Below are 21,628 nucleotides of genomic sequence, written 5' to 3'. Positions count from 1 at the left end.
CCCCTCAACTCACTCAATAGTTCCTCCATATGGGGTAATGGGTGTTTGTCAACTAGTAGGGCTTTGTTCGGTTCACGAAGATCAACACAAAGTCGAATTTTTCCTCCTTTTTTTGTAGTGACTACTATTGGCGAAACCCAGGGAGAAGCATCAATTTGCTCGATAATACCTTGATTCAGCAGAGATTGTAGTTCCTCTGAGACTGCATTACGTACAGAAAAGGGAAGTCGACGGAGTTTTTGTTGAACTGGTACCGCATCATCACGAGCTTTGACCTTATGCATGAAGCCTTTCACACACCCCACGGGCTCAGTATTTGCAACACTGTGGACTGAAGCAGAATTAGTAGAAACAGTACTCTACTTTTTCCTTCCTCTCTTCTTCTCTCTTTTTCTTCTCTGCACTTGAACTCACTAGTGCCCTCTAGTGCAATTACACAGAACACAACACACTTCACAACACCTAATTTAGATAAAATACAGAACAAACAATATTGAATAATTTTGAAGAGAGGCATTAACATAGTACAGTCATACAAGGAATTTCTTGTTAATACATTTTAAACATATTATAGGAAAATGTTAGACAAGATATGCTTGAGTGTTATTGGCTTTGTCTGTAAAGTACCTTAGAGACTTTGTTTATGAACAACAAACTAGTTAAAAAAGTTTTAACTAACTTTAATTTGGCTTGAGAAAGCCTATCCTAAAAGTTTGAAATAGTTTTAAAAGCTTGAAGGTTTTCATAACCTTATATATATATATATATATATATATATATATATATATATATATATATATATATATATATATATATATATATATATATTAATAACAATAATATCAAAATACATTTAATCAATTTATTCATAGGAAAAAAAAAATCCTACAATATATATTAGTATATTACTATTAACAAAATAAAGAAGTGTGAAGTCCGCATACTGAAAAATAATGCTCCAAAAGAGTTTATTTTAGCAACGTTTCGACCCTCAGGTCTTCATCAGGCTCAATGTAAATGTAGTAATGAAGACAACTTTAAATAGACACAGGTGATCACCTTAATCAGGCACACCCAAGAAATCATGTGACAAATACAATTCATGTGACAAATACAAGTCATGTATGTCATGTGACAAATACAGCTCATGTGACAAATCCAAAAAATAAATAAATTAATAAATTAATTAATTAATTAATTAATAATAATAATAAAAAATAAAAAAAAAATAAAAAAAAACTATAAAAATGGCTTAATATCAAAATCCTCATTCAACCCTAAAGGTGACAAAGTATTTAAGGTATAAATCCAAAAACACTCCCTCTGTAATAATTTCTTCTCATAATCTCCTCCTCTTGAGGGTTTTGTTACCTTTTCTATACCAATGTACTGCAAAACGCTGACATTATGGCCTACTTGTCTAAAATGAGACGCTATAGGACTGCGCATATCTCCAGTTCGAATGTTACTGCGATGCTCACTAATACGCGTGCGTAATTGTCTGAATGTTTTACCCACGTATGCAAGACCACAAGGACAACGAATTAGATAAATAACATGAGTAGAAGCACAGGTAATGGTACCACGTATCGGAATATCACGACCAGTCCGTGGATGACTAAACGATTTGCATTTGTGTGTAAAAGCACACTGAGCACACTTACCACACCGATAATTACCTGGAGAAAGAGTTGGAATACCTTGTTTTTTACTTGACGGATATTCAGATTTTACAAGCAAGTCACGAAGATTGTTTTGACGTTTAAAGACTAATTTCGGACCATTTTTAAAGACACCTGATAATTTAGGATCACTTGAAATCATATGCCAATGTTTATTTAGGATTCTACGAAAATCCGCACCCAACACAGCAAAATCCCCCAGTGTTAAATTAACACTGAGAGTGTTAAATTAACACTGAGAGTGTGGATTATATAAACTCTGAGCAGAGTGTTAAATGAACACTAAAGCAGTGTTAAAGTTAATGAGCTAATTAAGTGATTAATTTAGTGATGATTGAACATTACTGAAGACACCTGATGTTAACAAGCAGAATCACTGAAGGAGAAAATCACACATTGTAAGTTACCATTATGGAGAATAGTGTTTGCTTTAGTTGGGCTCTAGACCATTATATGTTTACTTTAGATTTTGTTTGTCTGCTGTTATTGATTTATAACAGCCAGATGAACAAAGAAAAAAAGTGATGTTATGACAATCATCATTTGAACTTGATTAGATTCACTGAATCATTGAGACCCTTATTTCTGACTTATGTTGATTTTCAGATTTATGTTGTTGATTACAGCATAACTGTGATTCTGCATATCTAGAATTTTAGATATAGTACAAAGAATTTCTATTTTGAAAAAAAAAAATCTTTCATTTAGGCACACACAGACATCAAGATTCAGTCTATGCATCTCAACAATGGTGACGAGCAGAATATACAATTAGGAAAAGGAAATTACCAAGATAATTCAGTTCATAATTTATTCATACTGCAATGCATGATGGGAGCCATTAATGCGTTGTGATTGGTGGCAGCCAAAGGAAAAGTTATTGTTACCATTGTTGAGATTCACAGGCTGTTTATTGATGTCTGTGTTACAGACTTTTGATCAGACCAATGTTATTAATTATTTTGGATTATATTAAAAATACTGAAAATTATATGCTGCTGTAAAATCACAGAGCTGCTATAATTATCAAGTTAAACCAAATTTATCATTAAGTTTCATTTTTCAGATCGCAACATGATTATGTTAAAACATAACCAACATAAGATCATATTAGTTATTTGTTCATCTGACTGTTATAAATCAATAACAGCAGACAAACAAAAACTAAAGTAACCTTATAATGGTCAAGAGCCCAACTAAAGCAAACACCCATCGCCACAATGGTAACTTACAATTTGTGATTTTCTCCTTCAGTGATTCTGCTTGTTAACATCAGGTGTCTTCAATAATGCTCAATCATCACTCAATTAATCACTTAATTATCTCATTAACTTTAACACTGCTTCAGTGTTCATTTAACACTCTGCTCAGAGTTTATATAATTCACACTTTTCGGTGTTAATTTAACACTGGGGATTTTGCTGTGAATGCGGAGTACTTCGTCGTGCAAATGGGAGCATTAAGAACTTGCATTTTATTATGTTTTGTTCGCAAACACTGCATTTAGGATGTCTCGTTGAATTTCTTTTTGGCATTTTCGATCCATTCAATACGGTAACCACGATTCAAGAATCTTTTAGTTAAATCATTAGATTGATGAGTGTAAGATTCATCCGTGCTACAAACTCTACGCACACGCTTAAATTGACTGATAGGTAGACTCTTAACTAGAGGTCTAGGATGGAAAACTATCGCCTCTTAAAATGGTATTGCGATCCGTTGATTTTCGGTACAGATCGGTATGGAGTTTCCCGTCACATATATATACTCGAACAATCAAGAAAACTAATGCTTACTGGATCACATTCCATAGTGAAATTCACATGCTCAGTCCTTGAGTTAAGATCATTTAAAAACGTCAACATCTCTGCAGGTGTGGCCTTAGTAATCATAAAAATATCATCAATATACCGTTTGTAAAGCAAGATCTTAGGGAAAAAAGAATTTGACTCATTTAAAATAAAGTCATTTTCAAAAACTCCCATGTACAAGCAAGCATAGTTAGGGGCCATTTTACTACCCATTGCAGTACCTTTAACTTGTAAATAAAAATCGTCCTGAAAGCGAAAAAAGTTGTTAGTTAAGACAGTACTTGCTAAATCCAATAAGCATGCTGTACTAGGTTTTACATCCACAGATCTTTGTGTTAAAAATTGTTCTAAAGCAAGTAAACCTTCAGTATGAGGGATATTGGTATATAAACTCTGAACATCAAAAGTAGCAAGAAGCACATCATCAACAGCAAAGTCAACACCATATAATGATTCAATAAAATCCATAGAATCTCTTACATAAGATGACAACGTGGGTACAAATGGTTTGATATAAAAATCCACATAAGAAGAAATGTTCTCAGTAAGACTACCAATACCGCTCACAATAGGACGGCCTTTCAAAGGGGTGTCTAGTCCTTTGTGAACCTTAGGCAAAGTGTATATAATAGGTGTAATTGGAAAATCTACTTTCAGAAATTTATATTCATTTTTACTAAACTCACCTTTCAAAGTGTGACAGTAACTTAGAATCAATGCATGCTTTTAATTTGTTAGTAGGATCAGCAGGTAAGGATTTATAAAAAGCATGATCATTCAACTGTCTGCGAATTTCTTTTTCATAATCTGAAGCTCGTTGAAGTACAATCGCTCCACCCTTATCTGCAGGACGCACTATCACCGTATTGTCTTTGCTAAGATCAAGTAAAGCATCCCTCTCCATTTTTGACATGTTATTGTAGACTTTATATTGCCTTTTATTCTTAAGTACATTTCTTACATCATATTCCACAAGTCTACAGTAAGTATCTAAAGATGAATTTCTATTCTTAGATGGAATAAAGGTAGATTTTCTTTTGAAAGGGAGACGAGTAATAGACTGTTCAAGAGTAACACTGCGCTGTGTGGTAGCGGGTGAAACATCATTAGATGGAAACGACTGTTCATTTCTGCCGAAGAACTCCCGAAGTCTCAGGGTTCTGAAAAATTTTTGAAAGTCAATCATAGTGTCAAAATCATTAGCTTCAGTGGTAGGAATAAAGGAAAGTCCCTTGCTCAGAGCAGTCATACAAGAACTTGAAAGTGACTTATCTGAGAAGTTCATTAACGTATCCCCTGGTTGCTACTTGTCATCCGTGGAGGTAGGGAAAAGCCTTTTAAGCTGTATTTGTCACATGACATACATGACTTGTATTTGTCATGATTTCTTGGGTGTGCCTGATTAAGGTGATCACCTGTGTCTATTTAAAGTTGTCTTCATTACTACATTTACACTGAGCCTGATGAAGACCTGAGGGTCGAAACGTTGCTAAAATAAACTCTTTTGGAGCATTATTTTTCAGTGTGCGGACTTCACACTTCTTTATTTTGTCTATATTATTTAGTTGTCCTGCACCTGCGCCCAATCTGGGTGTTTGGGATGTGCACACCATTTTTGTATTTTTATATTACTATTAACTCTTAAATCCTATATTTCTTCTCCTGGTTCAGTTTTGCCACTGTATTTCTTTTTAAGGGCCTTGTTTTAACCTATGGTTTTAACACTATATCCTAATCCCACCAAAACCACACACACCAACCCACACCACACACACACACACACACACACACACACACACACACACACACACACACTTAGACCTACGCTGTCCTAGTTATTTGTGTGATATGATGAGTAAAGTTACACAATCTCATTTTTACACCACTTCATTTTAACATCACACTAAACGTCACTTCAGAATTAAAATTGGTAAAATTACTCACCATGCAGCGATGAACATCGGAAATGAAAACATGCTAGAATCGACGTCATGACTTCACGCCACTATCCAATGAGAAGAGATGTTGGCGGGAAGAGACGTGCAGCCCCGCCCCAGGTGCACCCCCGCTCAAATCTGCAGGCTGCAGCCAGGTGCTTCTCCATACTCTCGCCAGATGGTGCTAATCTGCTTAAAACATTTTTTTTTTTGAAGGCCTAGACTCTATATTAAACTAAAATACTGCATTAAAAAAAAATAAAAAATAAATACATATATATATATATCATTTTTTTTATAATTTTCAATGGCAAAAATAGACCATACATATTGCATAAATATTATAATAAATAATATATAATAATATATATATAATAAATTCAATAAAATACAAAATTAAAAAAGAAAAAATATTATAGAACAAAAATAAATTGCATTGGTTTTACTGGGATGGAGGAAGTTTGATTTTTAGGTGTCCGGTCACTTCTGACCGGGAAGGCCCAGGGTGTGACTCCGAAACGAAGACTGTCTGAGGATTAAGCTAGGGGCTTAAAGTGATCCTTAAGCTAGGGGCTATCTTTACTAGCATGCATACTGTAAACATTCTTTGTTCCTATAAAATAACCAAAATCGAACAGAAATCACACACACAAACCAGATATACTTGATATACTTGAATCCTGCATTTATTGGCTTCTTGAATCAGATGAAGAGATGTGTTTAGTTTTGCTTGTCTCGTAGCTCAGAATGAGGAAGTATACGCAGACAGCGTTATTGCAGAAGGACAGCCTTATGGTCATGTGGTTCACGTGGTTGATTGACAGCTTTACAAACTAATGATATCGCACTGATGCAGTAATGCAGCATAATATGAAAGACTTCGTCTTAGGTTTAACAACCTATGAAACTAATAATGAACAATATAAAACTAACACGACATAAGCTAAATTTAAAATGGCTTAGGAACTATTGGCTATTTAGAGGTGGATAAACGCTATTGTGTCTGGCGCCCTGAGATCACTTGGACGTGGCTGTGTTACAAGAGGTATAAACGATATAAATACTGTTCGTTTTCTCACACAGACCGCTCATTTCGTGTCTTAGGCCATCAATGTGTACTTACGATGGGGAATTGTTTAATTTGGACGATGGGGAATTGTTTTAATTTGGACTCTGTGCATGCTCTTTGAGACAGTGACCACAGACCTGCATTATATGACTGTCAGACAAGAACGGTTTGACCTAAAAATATCAAAATTGAAACTACTGCGGAAAAGAAGACACCTACATCTTGGATGCCCTTGAGGTAAGCTAAAACATACCAAAATTTTATTTCAAAGTGAACTATCCCTTTAAATGTCCTAATTTAACCACTGCCTAATCGTGGCCTAATCTAAACCCTGTCTGTGAAACCAGGCCTAGAAGTGCTCTTATATCAGGAGTAATCTCTTAGAGATCTTTCACAACATCTAAAGCACATTAGATCCTCACAGTGCGTCTGTATGCCCAATTACCGGAAATGTTGGCATGTTTGAAGATGATTGAGGTCCACTAAAACTGTTTCACACACGTCAGTTTCTCTGTGGTTTTCATGATGAATGCCGGATGAAGTCTTTACACCCTTCTGTCACTCTAATGTATATGTTTATATTAATATACGGATGTGTCCTCTGTCATCTGTGTTGCTCTGCTTGTCTTTCACACATATCTCAACACTCTCCGCCCTGTTAGCAGTGCAGATCTGGGTGGAACCGTTAGAGAATAAGGAAGAAGAAACGAGAGAAAGACTGACGGAGGATCTGTGCACTTCTAATGATAGTGACTTACATCACATTCAAGAAACACATTTGATCAGTTCTTGCTTTCACTAGATCGGGATCAGATCTGGTTTTTCTCTGGATATCTGAGACTGAAGTCAATCTGGAATGAAGGCTGCCATCATCATCTTCATCTTCATCTTCATCACCCTCTGCCTGATCTCAGGTCAGTCCTTCACTGCTCAGTCTGGGTCAAATAATACACTATATTACCCAGATTGATGATATATAATAACCCAGAGCAAATGATCTTGTGTTTGGCAGGTCAAGTACTTTGTTTCAGAGTGTTTGGATGCACTAGAGGGAGTTTAATGTTCAAGTGCATGATCTCAAACCAGAGAGAGACAGATGATCAACATAAAGTGAAGTGTTTCTGCAGAGACAGGAGCTGTAAGATCAGCAGCATCAGTGCTGATGTTCAGAGGCGATGGGTTTATAACGGGAGATTCGCTCTGTATGATGATGAAAACAGCAGATTCTTCACAGTGTTTATCAGGAACCTCAGCAGAGAGGATAATGGGGAATATACATGTGGAAACAATCAGACATGGAATCATTATGTTACGTTAGTGGTGAGTGAAGGTACGTGTGACACTTTATAACTTCCTACAGCAATTATTTATAGTACTATTAAAGGTGCAGTACGGAAGATTTTGAGTAAAAATGAACAAAAATGAATTACTGAAATTTTTTTAAAACCGTTTCCATGCCTTACACTGATTCAAAACGGTCAGATTATAATAATAATCCATATTTCGAGCTGTCAGGTTGGATTATGCAGGGAAAATGTCAGTTTTATGTTGTGTCATTCTTCTTTGCATGTTTCCTTTGTAAAAAGAAAAAATATATATGTAACTTCTGTGTTCAGATTACATTTTCAGATGTGTTTTTCTGTCAGTATGTCTTGGCGTAGGATGTCACGACTCTGATCTCGGGCAACTTTAAATATACCTAAAAACAACCACAATACACATTAAAAGGAAAACACTGCAAGGATCATGACGTTGTATGTTTCACACAGAGATGGCGATAGAGAGGCCAAAGTTCCCTAGTGCACCTTTAATAACACTAATAATATTTTAGATTTAAGTTCATGTCACAAAGTTTTGTTGAAATTATTTTCAGAGTCTCGTTGTGGAAAGTCTGTTATCCAGGACGGGTATCTTGGACAAAAGACGATCACTTTCCGCTGTGAATATGATGAGAAGTTTAAAACACACACCAAAGTTTTCTACAGACTGAACGAGGATCCTGTCCATGTTCTGAACAGTTCACGATCATCACAATCATCTGAGGAGAAGTTCAGTCTGTCTGACAGTCATGAAGATCATTTTAATGTGACCATTAGAGATATTTCTGCAGCGGACGGTGGAGTTTATTTATGTGGAGTGGAGAGAGGCGGGTCAGATCAATCAATTACTCACATAACCTTCATTAAAGAGATTCAGCTGAATGTTCAAGGTGAGTTTAGTTTATTTTAACTAAAGAATCATTACAGCTCTAAATAAGGAATGTAAATCCCTCCTGACTTTTAATAATGTAATAAATCAACATATAAATCTCATTTTGCAGGTAAAATCACGTCTGTCCAGGTTCAGGCCTACTCCAGTAAATCTGTCTTCATCACGTGTAAATTTCCACAAAAATTCAAAGGAAACAAGAAGTTTATCCAGAAAGATTCACCACAGAAGATCTTCGTTGATGGACAGAATCAGTGGGTTCATCATGGTAAAGTGCTCATGTTTGATGATTCCAGTGAAGGACGTTTGAAGGTTTTCATCAGTGATTTAACCGCGGCTGATGAAGCGACGTACAGATGTGGAGTGAATATCCCTGATCATGATCTGTTCACTGAGATTAAACTGACAGTAAATCAAGGTAAAGAGCTTCTGGGAGGACCTTCATTTTAGAGACTTGAAATAAGAAAGATAGCTTTTTTTATATTGTATATTTTTCATATTTTTTGTGTGTATAGTTGATCATTTTCCTGAATCAAGCAACGCATCTGCTATTATTGGTGAAAGTGTGAAACTCACCTGCAATTTCCCCGAGAAACACGACGAGACCTTCAAACACATCTGCAAAGAGAACAAGGAGAAGATCTGTGAAAGCATCAGTTCATCAGAGGAGAAACGCTTTGAGTTTTCTGCCGGTCCAGCAGGAGTTTTCACAGTGAGCATCAGTAATGTGAGCGTGAGAGATGCTGGAGTTTACTGGTATGGAGCCGAAACCAGAGACACACATCTGACTTCTGTCTCGCTCACCAATCAACATCAACTCACTTTAACTAGTACGTACAGTGACCATAAATCAAATAACATATGCATATATGACAGCATATAAATATTTATTTTAAACTAAGTAGGGCTGGGCGATTTAAATCGCGATATTGATATGCGCATCTCGTCAGTAAAGCCGGTTCCTTGATTAGTAGTAAATCACCATCACCTGCTTTCAGATGGAGCGGCATTTAGGGCTGAGGAAATAATTAAGTGATTAATTTAGTGATGATTGAGCATTATTGAAGACACCTGATGATAACAAGCAGAATCACTGAAGAAGAAAATCACAAATTGTAAGTTACCATTAAGTTGATGGGTGTTTGCTTTAGTTGGGCTCTAGACCATTATATGTTTACTTTAATATTTACTGTTGTTTGTCTGCTGTTATTGATTTATAACAGTTAAATGAACAAAGTAAAATGTTATTTTATAGTGTTGGTTATGTTTTGACATAATCATGCTGTGATCTGAAAAAGGAAACTTATTGAGATAGTTTGGTTTAACTTGTTAGCAGCAGTTTAGTGATTCTTCAGCCTATGATTATCAGTAGGCTACTTTACTTATAATTCAAAATATTTAATAAACATTGTTCTGATCAAAAGACATTCAGATAAATGCATTTAAAACACAGACATCAATAATCAGCCTGTGAATCTCAACAATGGTGACAATAATAAAGCATGTTGCAGTGGCTGCCACCAATCACAACTCATTAATGGCTCCCATCATGCATTGCGGTAGGGCTGAAACGATTAGTCGACATTGTCGACAACGTCGACAATAAAAAATTGTCGACAAATATCTTTGTTGTCGAGTAGTCGTTTGATCCCACGTGACCTAATGTAAGGGCCTGCAATATCGTGATTTGACCGCTACGGCGCTGTAGCGCTAGAGTGTAATGCAGCCGTTACAAATGCTATTGCGGTAGAAGAAAACACAGCGCGAATTATGACGGAGTGCAAACGAATCCGAACTAGCAAGGTGTGTGAAAGTTTCACAAAACTTCAAACCAAGAATACTGTCGTGTGTAATACATGCAAGGCAAAACTTGCTTTTCACTGGAGCGCAACATGCATGTTAAAGCACTTAAAGAGGAAACACCCCGGCACAAGACGAGCCAGTGAGAGGTGAATGTTCTCCAGCTGGAGTTAAATAACTAGCAGTAAATCTCTTTTTAGAGAATGCAATACTACTAATACTAGCAATAATATTAACAATAATAATATAATTACAGTAATGTGATGATTCATTTTTGCATAGAATAAAGCTTGATCGAGCTTAGGAGTCAGGGCTGTTTTTATTATTGTAACTCTATTAGGTATTACAGTCTTATCACTTGCCTGTATTTTGTTCTATATTCATTAAGACTTACATAAGGAGATGTTATGAAGAATATCATGTCAGTTACTTTTTTATTCTCTAAATTAAAAGGTGAATGAGTGTCTCTGTCAGCTCAGCTCAATTGTCATGTCATTTTTTATTCTTATAATAATTGTTTGCAGTTTAAGTTTTTCTGTAATGCAGCTTATTATTTTTTTGTTTAGTTTTTTCTATTGAAAGAGAACAGAATATTTAACCAATGCTTAGAGCATTTGTGCGTGATTTGAGTTGGACAGAAATCTGAAAACTTAAAGAGAATGACCTGTTTAGTTGCTCAAAGTTCATTAAAACAACCATTTCAAAAGCTGAAGTGATTTTCTTTTTTTATATTATAGTTAGAATATGTATAACTCAGTGTTTTAACTAATTGAAAAAGCTGAATAATCGTTCCAATCTTACTGATTAGTCGGCGAAATAATCGACGATTAGTCGATTAATCGTTCTAATAATCGTTAGATTAATCGATTATCAAAATAATCGTTTGTTGCAGCCCTACATTGCGGTATGAATAAATTATGATCTGAATTGTCAGTGTGTTTGATTAGGGTTGGAGATGAACTGTGCTGGACAGTCGATCGCCAGGAGCAGGATTGGGCACCCCTGGTCTATGTAATTTACTTTTCCTAATTGAATATTCTGCTCCTCACCATTGTTGAGATGCATAGACTGAATCTTGACATCTGTGTGTGTCTAAAATAATTTTTTTTATTTTTTTAAACAACTTTTAAGAAATCCTTTATATTATATAAAAAATGCTGGGCATTTATGCAGATTCACTAACCAACAACATAAATCGAAGTCAGAAAGAAGGATTTTAATGAGTTCAGTGACCAAGTTCAAATGATGATTGTCATAATATAACCAACACCATCAGATCACTTTTTTCTTTGTTCAACTGGTGATTATAATTCAGAAACAACAGACAAACGAAATCTAAAGTTAATAATATATGGGTCTAGAGTCCAACTAAAGCAACCATTGATCGTCATAACGGTAACTTACAATTTGTGATTTTCTCCTTCAGTGATTCTGCTTGTTAACATCAGGTGTCTTCAATAATGCTCAATCATCACTAAATTAATCACTTAATTATCTCATTAACTTAAACACTCTTGAGTGTGGACTCATACACTCCCAGGAGTGTTAAATTAACACTGGAGTTTTTGCTGTGAAAGAGCCGTAGTTAACTGACAAGCTGAGCCATATCGCATTAATTATTGCTGGCGATACGTCCGCGATATTAATGCGATATGGCTCAGCTTGTCAGTTAACTACGGCTCTTTGTAGTAAATGCCGCTTCATCTGAAAGCAGGTGATGGCGATTTACTACTAATCAAGGAACCGGCTTTACTGACGAGATGCGCATAACAATATAGCGATTTAAATCGCCCAGCCCTACTTACAGCATATAAATACTTCTCCTTTTCTTTGACTATTAGTGCCTTCAGTGGTCGGACGTGAAGGAGATTCATCTGAGATCAAATGCCCTTATGATGAAAACCATTCAACAGAAATAAAGCATCTTTATAAAGGAAAGTGTTCCACTAAAGATGCTCAAAATATCATTCAATCCGATGAAGCCCATGTTAATAAACCAAAGATTTCAGTAAAGGACGACACTGAACTCAATCTCTTCACTGTGACCTTGAGTGACCTGAGAGCAGAGGATGCTGGGATATACTGGTGTGCAGTGGGAGAAGCGTTTAACCTTCCCATTGAGCTCATGATCGTCCTGAAAGATGGTGAGAGTGTTTTCTGGGGATCATCTCAATGTTTTCTGTCATCATCCTCATGTGTTTGTTCTCTCCAGCGCTCTTCACTCATGCGTCTGTCGGAGGATCGGTGTCCATCAGATGTAAGAACATCAGGAGTCGAACACAGAGGCTTTTCTGCAGCGGAGATCAGCCCAACATCTGTGTCCGAGACGGAGTTCGTGTTTCATCCGATACGAGAACAAACGGCCGATTCTCTCTGACGGACGAAACCTCAGCTGGAGTCTTTACTGTGGACATCACCAATCTGACAGAAGAGGATTCTGGGAAATACTGGTGCGCAGAGGAGACTTCTGGGTCGTTCGTATTCACTGAAATTCATCTACGTGTGACTGAAGGTAAAACATCTTTCAGCATAATGGCGACCAAGAAAAAACTCAGACATACCAGAAAACCTTTTAAATTCCAAAATAATAGAAAATGAAACACTAACAAATCTCCCCCTATATTAATATTGAGCAAAACATTATTTAAAAACATTAAATAACTCTTAATTTTAACATACTCTCCTTTAACAGTCAGAAGCAAAGCATGCTGGGAACTAGAATTGATGGGAATATGAATGTGCAATACATGTACACAATAAAGGATAAAACTTTCTGATTATTACATGTAATGCTGTTTTTGTCTTAATTTATAAATGCCTTATATGTATTAACATATTGCAGTATATTGAAAAACATGCACTAGTTTCCCATATATGTAAATGTATTATGTAAATATATCACATTATATTTTGCAGTATATTCCCATATATTTTTGTTCCGTATAGATCATGCTTGAGTCACACACGGTTCTCTGCAGCTTTTCTTCTTACAGTGTGTTCATTTTTGGGTGAACTGTCCCTTTAAAGCAACATGCTGTGGTAAAGTCTGCAGATTCAGCCTGATGAACATGAAAACCACAGAGAACCGGAAGCTACCAAAACCATAGTACAACTTGTGTGTTAGTTTTTTTTTAGTTTAGCACAGAGAAAGCATTTCTGTTTACAGATGTGCAAAACCCTCACCTTACTGTCATTTCAAACACACTTTTTTGTTTTTTTGTAGCACAAAATATGTTTTTTAACATTCTTGCTGCTCTTTTCCATACACTGAAATAAGTTTATCTGAATTAAAATTGTTATGCACTGTAAAGATGTCTTGGCACATACTTGATATCATCGGATACGAATTTGCTACAGTGCTATGCATAAGTTTAGACACCCATGCTAAAGTTGACAAGTGACAAGCGCGCTCAAGAGACGCTGGCGCGACCACAACATTGTCCGACATCAAATGGCAAACGTGATGCAAGCGGAACGAAACTGCTCGTTATTGTGTGGTTGACGGACCGTTGTTTATCAGTTTGGACCAGTGCAGCGCGAGCCGATCGTGATCATGCGACACTGTTACTACACAGCGCTAATAAGAGATCCAGTAAAGAAAGCATTTGAATTCGCCACAGAAGTAATAACATCGCTGCGAGATCTAGTGAGAAACATTCTCATTTCTCCGTTATTAACAGATCAAACAGTGCGTGGAAGCCAGGAACAAACATTGTGTCATGAACGAACTATCCAGTGTCCACAGATCTGCAACATTCACCATGGATTTACTGTAGTAACACTCACTGCAACCATGGAAGTTTGGCAGGAATAGGCTATAATGCTTTCAAGTAACATTACGTTGGTTTTATTTTGACATTATGAATAAAATTGCTGCCCTCAAATGTTAATCTGAACTAAAAATAGACCTTTGTTTATAACTACTACAATATTAGGCTACATTTAATTTTTTCCAAGGAGCTGTTTTGTTTTATATGCTCATAAGAAGAGTCTATTATAGCTCCATCATCGCTCAAAGTAAAAAAAAAAAAAATCGTACTTTATGTTAGTTTTAATAAAAAAAAATAAAAAAAATCTCTGGCATTTGTTCACAAGTTCTTTTAAATGACACATGCCCTTTTGTCATTATTTGGGTAGCACACATCTTCTGAATGCCTTCTGCAGAATTCAAATGAGCCATTTTAATCTAGATTAATTCCAAGATTACAAGTGAGATTAATCTAGATTAAAAAAAATGAATCTATGCCCACCACTAGTTTCTAAACTTATGCATAGCACTGTATTTGCAATTAATCATACATTTGAACATTCACATTGTTGTTGAACTGAATCAACACTGAACAGAATTGAGCTGAATACTGACTCTATTGTCTTTATAAAGCTGTTTTACGGCCCTCATATAATCATTGCAACATACTACTTTTGTCAGGCTTCTTGGGTAGGCTGAAGTAGGAGACGAACACGAAGATGATGAATTCCAAGGTTTTAATTCTAAATATAAACAAATACAAACAAAAAGGGAGCGTGCACTCAGAACAAAGATAACCTAACATTAAACATTGACCGACAAGTGATGAGTGAACAGAAGGAACTTAAATACACAGACAGATGAACACAAGACAGGTGATGCAGATGATGATGACGAACAGGCGGGTAATGAAGGGAGTGAGTTCAGGTGTGGAAACAAGGAGGATTCTGGGAACTGTAGTGCAGACAGGACGATGACAGACGGTGAATGTGACAACTTTGTCTTCGCTCAAGGGTAAAAAGAATTCTGAAATACCTTTGCAGTGATAAACTGTTAGCAGATGTCCCAACACCAGACACATTTAGATGTTTCCTTCCCAGTCAACACTTGGGGTCATGATCACAGTGACATCTCACCATTCTCCTACAGCGGGATGGGCAACTGCTGTCCTGGAGGGCCACTGTCCTGCAGTTTAGCTCCAACCCTGATAAACTCTCCTGTCTGTAGCTTTCTAGTAATCCTGAAGACATTGATTAGCTGGTTCAGGTGTGTTTGATTAGGGTCCCAGATAGACAGCAACCATCAAAATAATGTTAATGTGTCGATGTTAACTGTATTGAATCAACATCTCTTTTGCTCCAGCAATTAATGTGGATTTTTTTTTTCATCCATAAATCAATGGTAATGGTGTTGAATCATTGTTACAATGTGATGTTGGTTCAACGTCATGTTTGCACTCTCAGAAAATGAAACTCAACTATTACAACTGACTTAAAGCCACACAGCCTGAAATCAACTGCAAATAAAAGAAGACAATAAATCTCTCAAAGCAAAGCACTAGCCTAATAAATGTGACTTGAAATGAAACGTCACATGGGCACTTTTATGGCTTTTTTTTTTTGTCCTTTTGGGAGCTTGACTAGTTGCTGTCTGCTACAGAAAATATTCTTCAGATAATCACATTTGTGTTCCACAGATGATCTGAGTAAATAATGACTGAATTTGTTTCTCTAATAAATTTGACCAACAGCGCGCTATGATTGTGTATTTTTAGAAACAATGTCACATGACCCTGAAAGAGAAACATTCCAGGATAAGTCTGGTATATCCGTTTCGCATTTTGAGTTCAAAGTTATCTCATGATATAAACAAGCATTTAAAGTACAGCATGTGTAAGAATGTAGTTGAACGTAACATTCTCACCTTGTTTCTCTGTGAAAATCCCTTTGTGTGATTTCAGGTTCCCCTGTGATAGTTGCTGTATCTGTGGGTTTGATCCTGCTGGCTGTGTGTTTAGTGCTCATGTTGCTCAAAATAAAATACAACCGTAAACATGGTGAGACACACACACACACACACACACACACACACACACACACACACCACTGCAGATTTAGTACATCTGAGTGTGTCGCCCTCTGCTGTTCTGAAATACACACACAGTTAAATGATCTCTCATTGTCTCAGTCTGAGATGTGGCTCTTGTTCACACAGGCATCATTTCATCATCAGACAGAAGAGAGACCGGAGATCATGAAATGGTGAGTTTCAGAGCTGATCTACTTCATGATGTCAGATAAGTGGGCATGTTTGCTGTACCTTTGAACTGAGACTTCATGTTTGGGGGATTTTGCTTCTCTTACAGGTTCAAGACTCAGATCCTACATCAACTCCTCTATATTCGACAGGCCAGTTACCCACAATCCCCTCTGATTCACAGAATCCACTTTACTCGACAGGCCAGTTACCCACAATCCCCTCTGACAGGGTCCTTTACTCATCTGTCAGTTTCCAGAAGCATGAAGAGTCTCTCAGCAACGCTACAGTCTCCTTCAGCAAGAACGAGGTTCACTCTGATTATGCATCTGTCAAACACAGCAACACACCAAACTAAACTTACCATTAGAGTTGTGTTTTACTCAAATCTAGAACCGTGTCAGTCACTGAGAATAATGACTGAGCCACGTGCAATAATTCAGTGTCATTGAACAGGTTCTGGATCAGTTATGAGAACAGGTTCTGGATCAGTTATTAGAACAGGTTCTGGATCAGTTATTAGAACAGGTTATGGATCAGTTATTTGAACAGGTTCTGGATCAGTTATTAGAACAGGTTATGGATCAGTTATTAGAACAGGTTCTGGATCAGTTATTAGAACAGGTTATGGATCAGTTGTGACACTTACAGGTCACTGTTGGGAAAGAAGCTGAAATGTTTCTCTCAGAGACACAAGGAAACATTGACTTCTCCTGAAAATGTTAAACTGATGACAGAACTTATTTTTAAAAATCATCTTTAATCTTTGTCAGCATCAGTCACCAAAAGTGGCGCATTATGTTGTGAGCAATAAGCCAATCTGTGATGAGCACATCAGCTCGGAGGAAGAGCAAGACAATATTCATAACGATTATAAATGTACTTGATGTCATAAATGTCAGTGTTTTAATGGGATGTCTATCATGCAGAAGCCTTCTCCACTGTTAAGCTTCACCAGTGCGTCGGCGCACTGAAGCGTTTTTTATTTATTTAATTCAAAATTACTATCAGATTTAATGTTATACCTTGACAAACTATACATCATTAAAAAGATATAAGACTCAAGTTTCAGTATTTGACCACTATTGTATTCTGAGAAACTCATAGTGACAGTTATGTCTTAATTTGTGTCAGGAGTTATGAAATGAAAAAATGAGTCGATACCTTTAATATGAATTATGCGCGTCAGCCGCTCCCATTCATAATAAACTCCCGTGCTGTCGTCATGACAGCGATACACAAAACAACGTCCCTCAGGGCTTTAGCTCAAAAATGTGCAGATTTGGAGAAATATTGATAGATTCTTTTAGATTTACATCATATTTCTATAGACAGGAATAATATTTATTGAATTTATACCCAAATGCGTCAATGTAATCTTTATGAGCGTTTGGTATTCTAATTCACAGTGTTTTCAATTCATACCAATAGCCTGAGGGCGCTATATGCACAGTAATATAGTCCATATATGAAACATGAAGAAGAGCCATGATCATGTGACATTCCAGGAAGCCTCGAACACACACAAAGCTACAGAGTTCGCGCTGTAAAATGCAGATACAGATGTTTTGAAGACAATAAACATGATTGCAATGATATCTGATTTGCCTGTGTTCTTCAAGCCATGCCAGGTATTTTCATAATAAAAGATTATATTTATAATGTAATGCTAATCTATATAGACTTCATCATTGTGCATAATACTATCAAATAATATATTTTCTGTCTGATTTTTTTATCTGAAGCTAAATTAGATCACAGAAGATTATTTAAAACATTCGGCTTGAGTTATAAAGTACGTTTTGAGCATAAACATGGTTTTAATCTCATATATTGTCGTGTATTGATGGTGTGCTAAGCTAACATGCTAGCTAGCCCTAACTGTTAGTCACATGACATGGTCTTGAAAAACATTTAACTAAATACAGAGTTTTGGGCTTATTATCTTCAGATTTTAAACATAAAATGTTTAGACATGTGGCTTTAGCTGTAGTGCATTTCTAGATTGCTCCAGTGCCAACTTCAATTTTATTTTCATGAGGATGTTTCATAAAAAATAATTTCTAATAACTTTACAAAACTTTGAAGCTATTTATAACAATTTTTGTCATTACGACAATAATTAATTCTACATTTACAATAAACTGCCAGGTGTCAGCTTTCAAACGAGATCATACTTGTGCTTTTAGTACAAAGGGTTCATGAACTGTATCTGTTTCAGTTTGGGTATGTCATTTCTGGGGATTTTTCAAAAGTGGCGTTGCAGCTTAACAGGTTAACCCTCAGGTGCTCTTCTGTCATTTCTGACCGAAAAATGTTCTGTTTTGAATTTCTAAAAATCACAGCTTCATCGGAATGTTATGAAACTTGGTGACTTTTATGGCATTAGATATGTGAACACACAAAAACATTGAGGACATGATCCGAGCATGCTAAGTGGTCGTAAAAAAATGTAGTTCCTTTTGTGCTCTTCGGTCAAAAATGATCGACCATAGGATATTAATGGAAAATTGACAAAAACACAAAATTCTGAGAATTTGTGTGTGTACAATCTACAAATCGGCCATGATGCAGAAAAAAAGTGCTCAACAATGAAGGGGTGACACTCTAAAATATCAAGAGTGCAAAACAGACACACCCACACACACATACAAACACACTTTTATACACATACACACCAATGAATTGTGATTAAAAATAAATCTTTTAAATCACAGCTTCATCGGAATGTTACGAAACATGATTCGAGCAGGATAGGTGGTCGTAAAAAAATTTGTCACACTTGTGCTCTTTGGTCAAAAATGAAATTGACAAAAACACAAAATCACTACAAATCGGCCACGATGCAGAATAAAAGTGCTCAGCAATGAAGGGGTGACACTCTAAAACATCAATAGTGAAAAACATAACATAATTAATAATTATAATGAATATATTACTGTATAATTTTTTTTTACGAATCGTAATGTTACCTGTAACAAAATGCTTTCTCTGTACTCAGGTCTGACTGTAAAAAAAAAACAAATTCAAATTTATAAAAAAAAAAAAATGTATAAACCTTGGCAAAAAAAATTATTTGAGAATTTCTAAAAAATACATTCAAATCCACATCTTAAAAGTAATAATTTGGTCCCAAAACAACTAGAGAATTCACAAACCTCTCCATAGAGAGCTATACAGGCATCTAGTGGTAAACCCATGCAATAACATGTAATATTTAATTTTTATCAACAGGTGGCGCTAATCTGACTTCAAAAAATATATATTTAAAAGGCCCAGTCTCTATATTAATCTGAAATACTGCAATAATTGAATAAATATTGTAAAAAAAAATTGAAAAAAAAAAATTGTGTATTATTTTCAATGGCAAAAATTAACCATAAATATTGCATAAATATGAATAATTACCATCAAATCCTCTCAAAATACAAAAGAAAAAATATTATTGAACAAAAATAAATTGCATTGGTTTTACTGGGGTGGAGGATGTTTCATTTTTAGGTGTCCGGTCACTTCTGACCGGGAAGATAACAAGTGGGATTCCGAAACGAAGAACACCTGAGGGTTAAATGTATTTTAGAAATGTGAAACTCAAGTGAAGTGCCTGAAAGGCAGTAATAGATATTTAAAAAATTTAATTACATTACTTTTAAACTAAAAAAAGTAACTAATTACATTGTAACTTGCTAATACTGAGCAGCAGAATACATTTCAATCTTCAAAAGAACAAATTAAAATACTGTTAGTAACTTGTATAAATGATTGTGCTTGTGTTCTGCTTTGATTTAGCAATATGTCTGTATTATTCTCATCATTTTCAATAAAGATCTCTGCTGAATAAATGTATATTTATGCAATCCCGCCGCCGTTTTCATCGATCACTCTTGGTATCCAGATTTAAAGGTTCAATAGGTCTTGGTTTGATTACAAGTTTATAATAATCAATGCCAAAGAGATCGGGCCACAACCTAACACTTTTTGACTTTCTCAGTTTGTGTAAACCTGCTTAGTGTTCAGAGTATTTATTTTTCCCTGCATTGATTTCACAAGTCTAGTACAATTATGTGGTTTTGTTTCATTAATACAGTGTATACTTTTTTCTTGATATACCCCGAAAGAATGGAAATGAAATGTGACAACATGCCCCACCTAACATGTGAAGGGCACATTGTAACATGACCATGTGACAGCTTAAAATGTTATCTGCTCTAATAAAATAAAAAAAACATATCCAAGATAAACTCAAATATTTTGTCAATAAAATACAATTCTTAACTTCTTCATATAATGGTATTTTTTAAATCATTAAAAATAAAATATTTTTGTGACAATCAAACACACCGCAAAACACAGCTATACAGCATAGTTCAAAACAAAATAATAATGAATAATTTCTGAACATTGACTCAGTCTTTATTCATCTTTTTCTCATGGTTTCTCAAATGAATTCATAAAAGTATAGAATACTGTAGAATGGAATAGAATAGAATAGCATATTTCTAATAGGGGCTCATTGTAACGCAGTGTTACAATGTTTCCCTCCAGCGCAACTGGGATTTAAACCTGACAAGTGTTTTCTGCTAGTTAGATCAGCATTAAAGAACCATATCAACTGTTAAATAACAGATATTATAGGGCTGGACAATAATTCAATATCAATATATATCGCGATATAATTTTTTTCAATAACGGTGATATGATTTTTAAACACATTTCAGATATTTCAATTTACATTACAGGCATGGGCTACGTTTACGTTTTGGATGACGTTCACGTAATTTTTACTGTGTGATAAATATAAGCAGCACGGCACACAACGGCCAGGATCTTCTGGCCCGTCGAATACCTTGGTCCACAGCGGGCCAGCTCGGGCTAGAGGAGTGGTTACGAACAGAGGCGGAGTTTACCTGAGTCTGGAGACGCCAGCGCCGGATGATTCTGTCAGCTAACATCAGCATTGAAGACTTTTAAAATAGTTTACCTCAAAACTCACTTTCATGTTTGAATAACCTCTGTTTGTGATCTGATGTGGATTCTGATCACCGTATAAGGTAGAAATATTTATACCGATGCAAAAGACTATGCACGGTAACCATTACCATAGTAAACATGGTAAG

General features: G+C 35.8%; 1 protein-coding gene across 1 annotated transcript; it reads left to right on the top strand.

Annotated features, from left to right (window-relative positions):
• Window positions 1-7,186: 7,186 nt before the first annotated feature.
• On the top strand, window positions 7,187-18,107 carry LOC307154476 (polymeric immunoglobulin receptor-like). Its single transcript, XM_079864462.1, has 10 exons — window positions 7,187-7,413; window positions 7,512-7,829; window positions 8,373-8,708; window positions 8,820-9,125; window positions 9,223-9,537; window positions 12,349-12,651; window positions 12,720-13,019; window positions 16,216-16,311; window positions 16,470-16,516; window positions 16,621-18,107. Exons 1-10 carry the CDS (start codon window positions 7,356-7,358, stop codon window positions 16,867-16,869), a joined length of 2,328 nt encoding a protein of 775 aa, XP_079720588.1. The 5' UTR covers window positions 7,187-7,355; the 3' UTR covers window positions 16,870-18,107.
• Window positions 18,108-21,628: the final 3,521 nt, after the last annotated feature.

This window comes from Squalius cephalus (assembly GCF_949319135.1).
Source record: "Squalius cephalus genome assembly, chromosome: 2".
Taxonomy (NCBI): domain Eukaryota; kingdom Metazoa; phylum Chordata; class Actinopteri; order Cypriniformes; family Leuciscidae; genus Squalius; species Squalius cephalus.
This window is presented reverse-complemented; position numbering and strand designations above follow the sequence as displayed.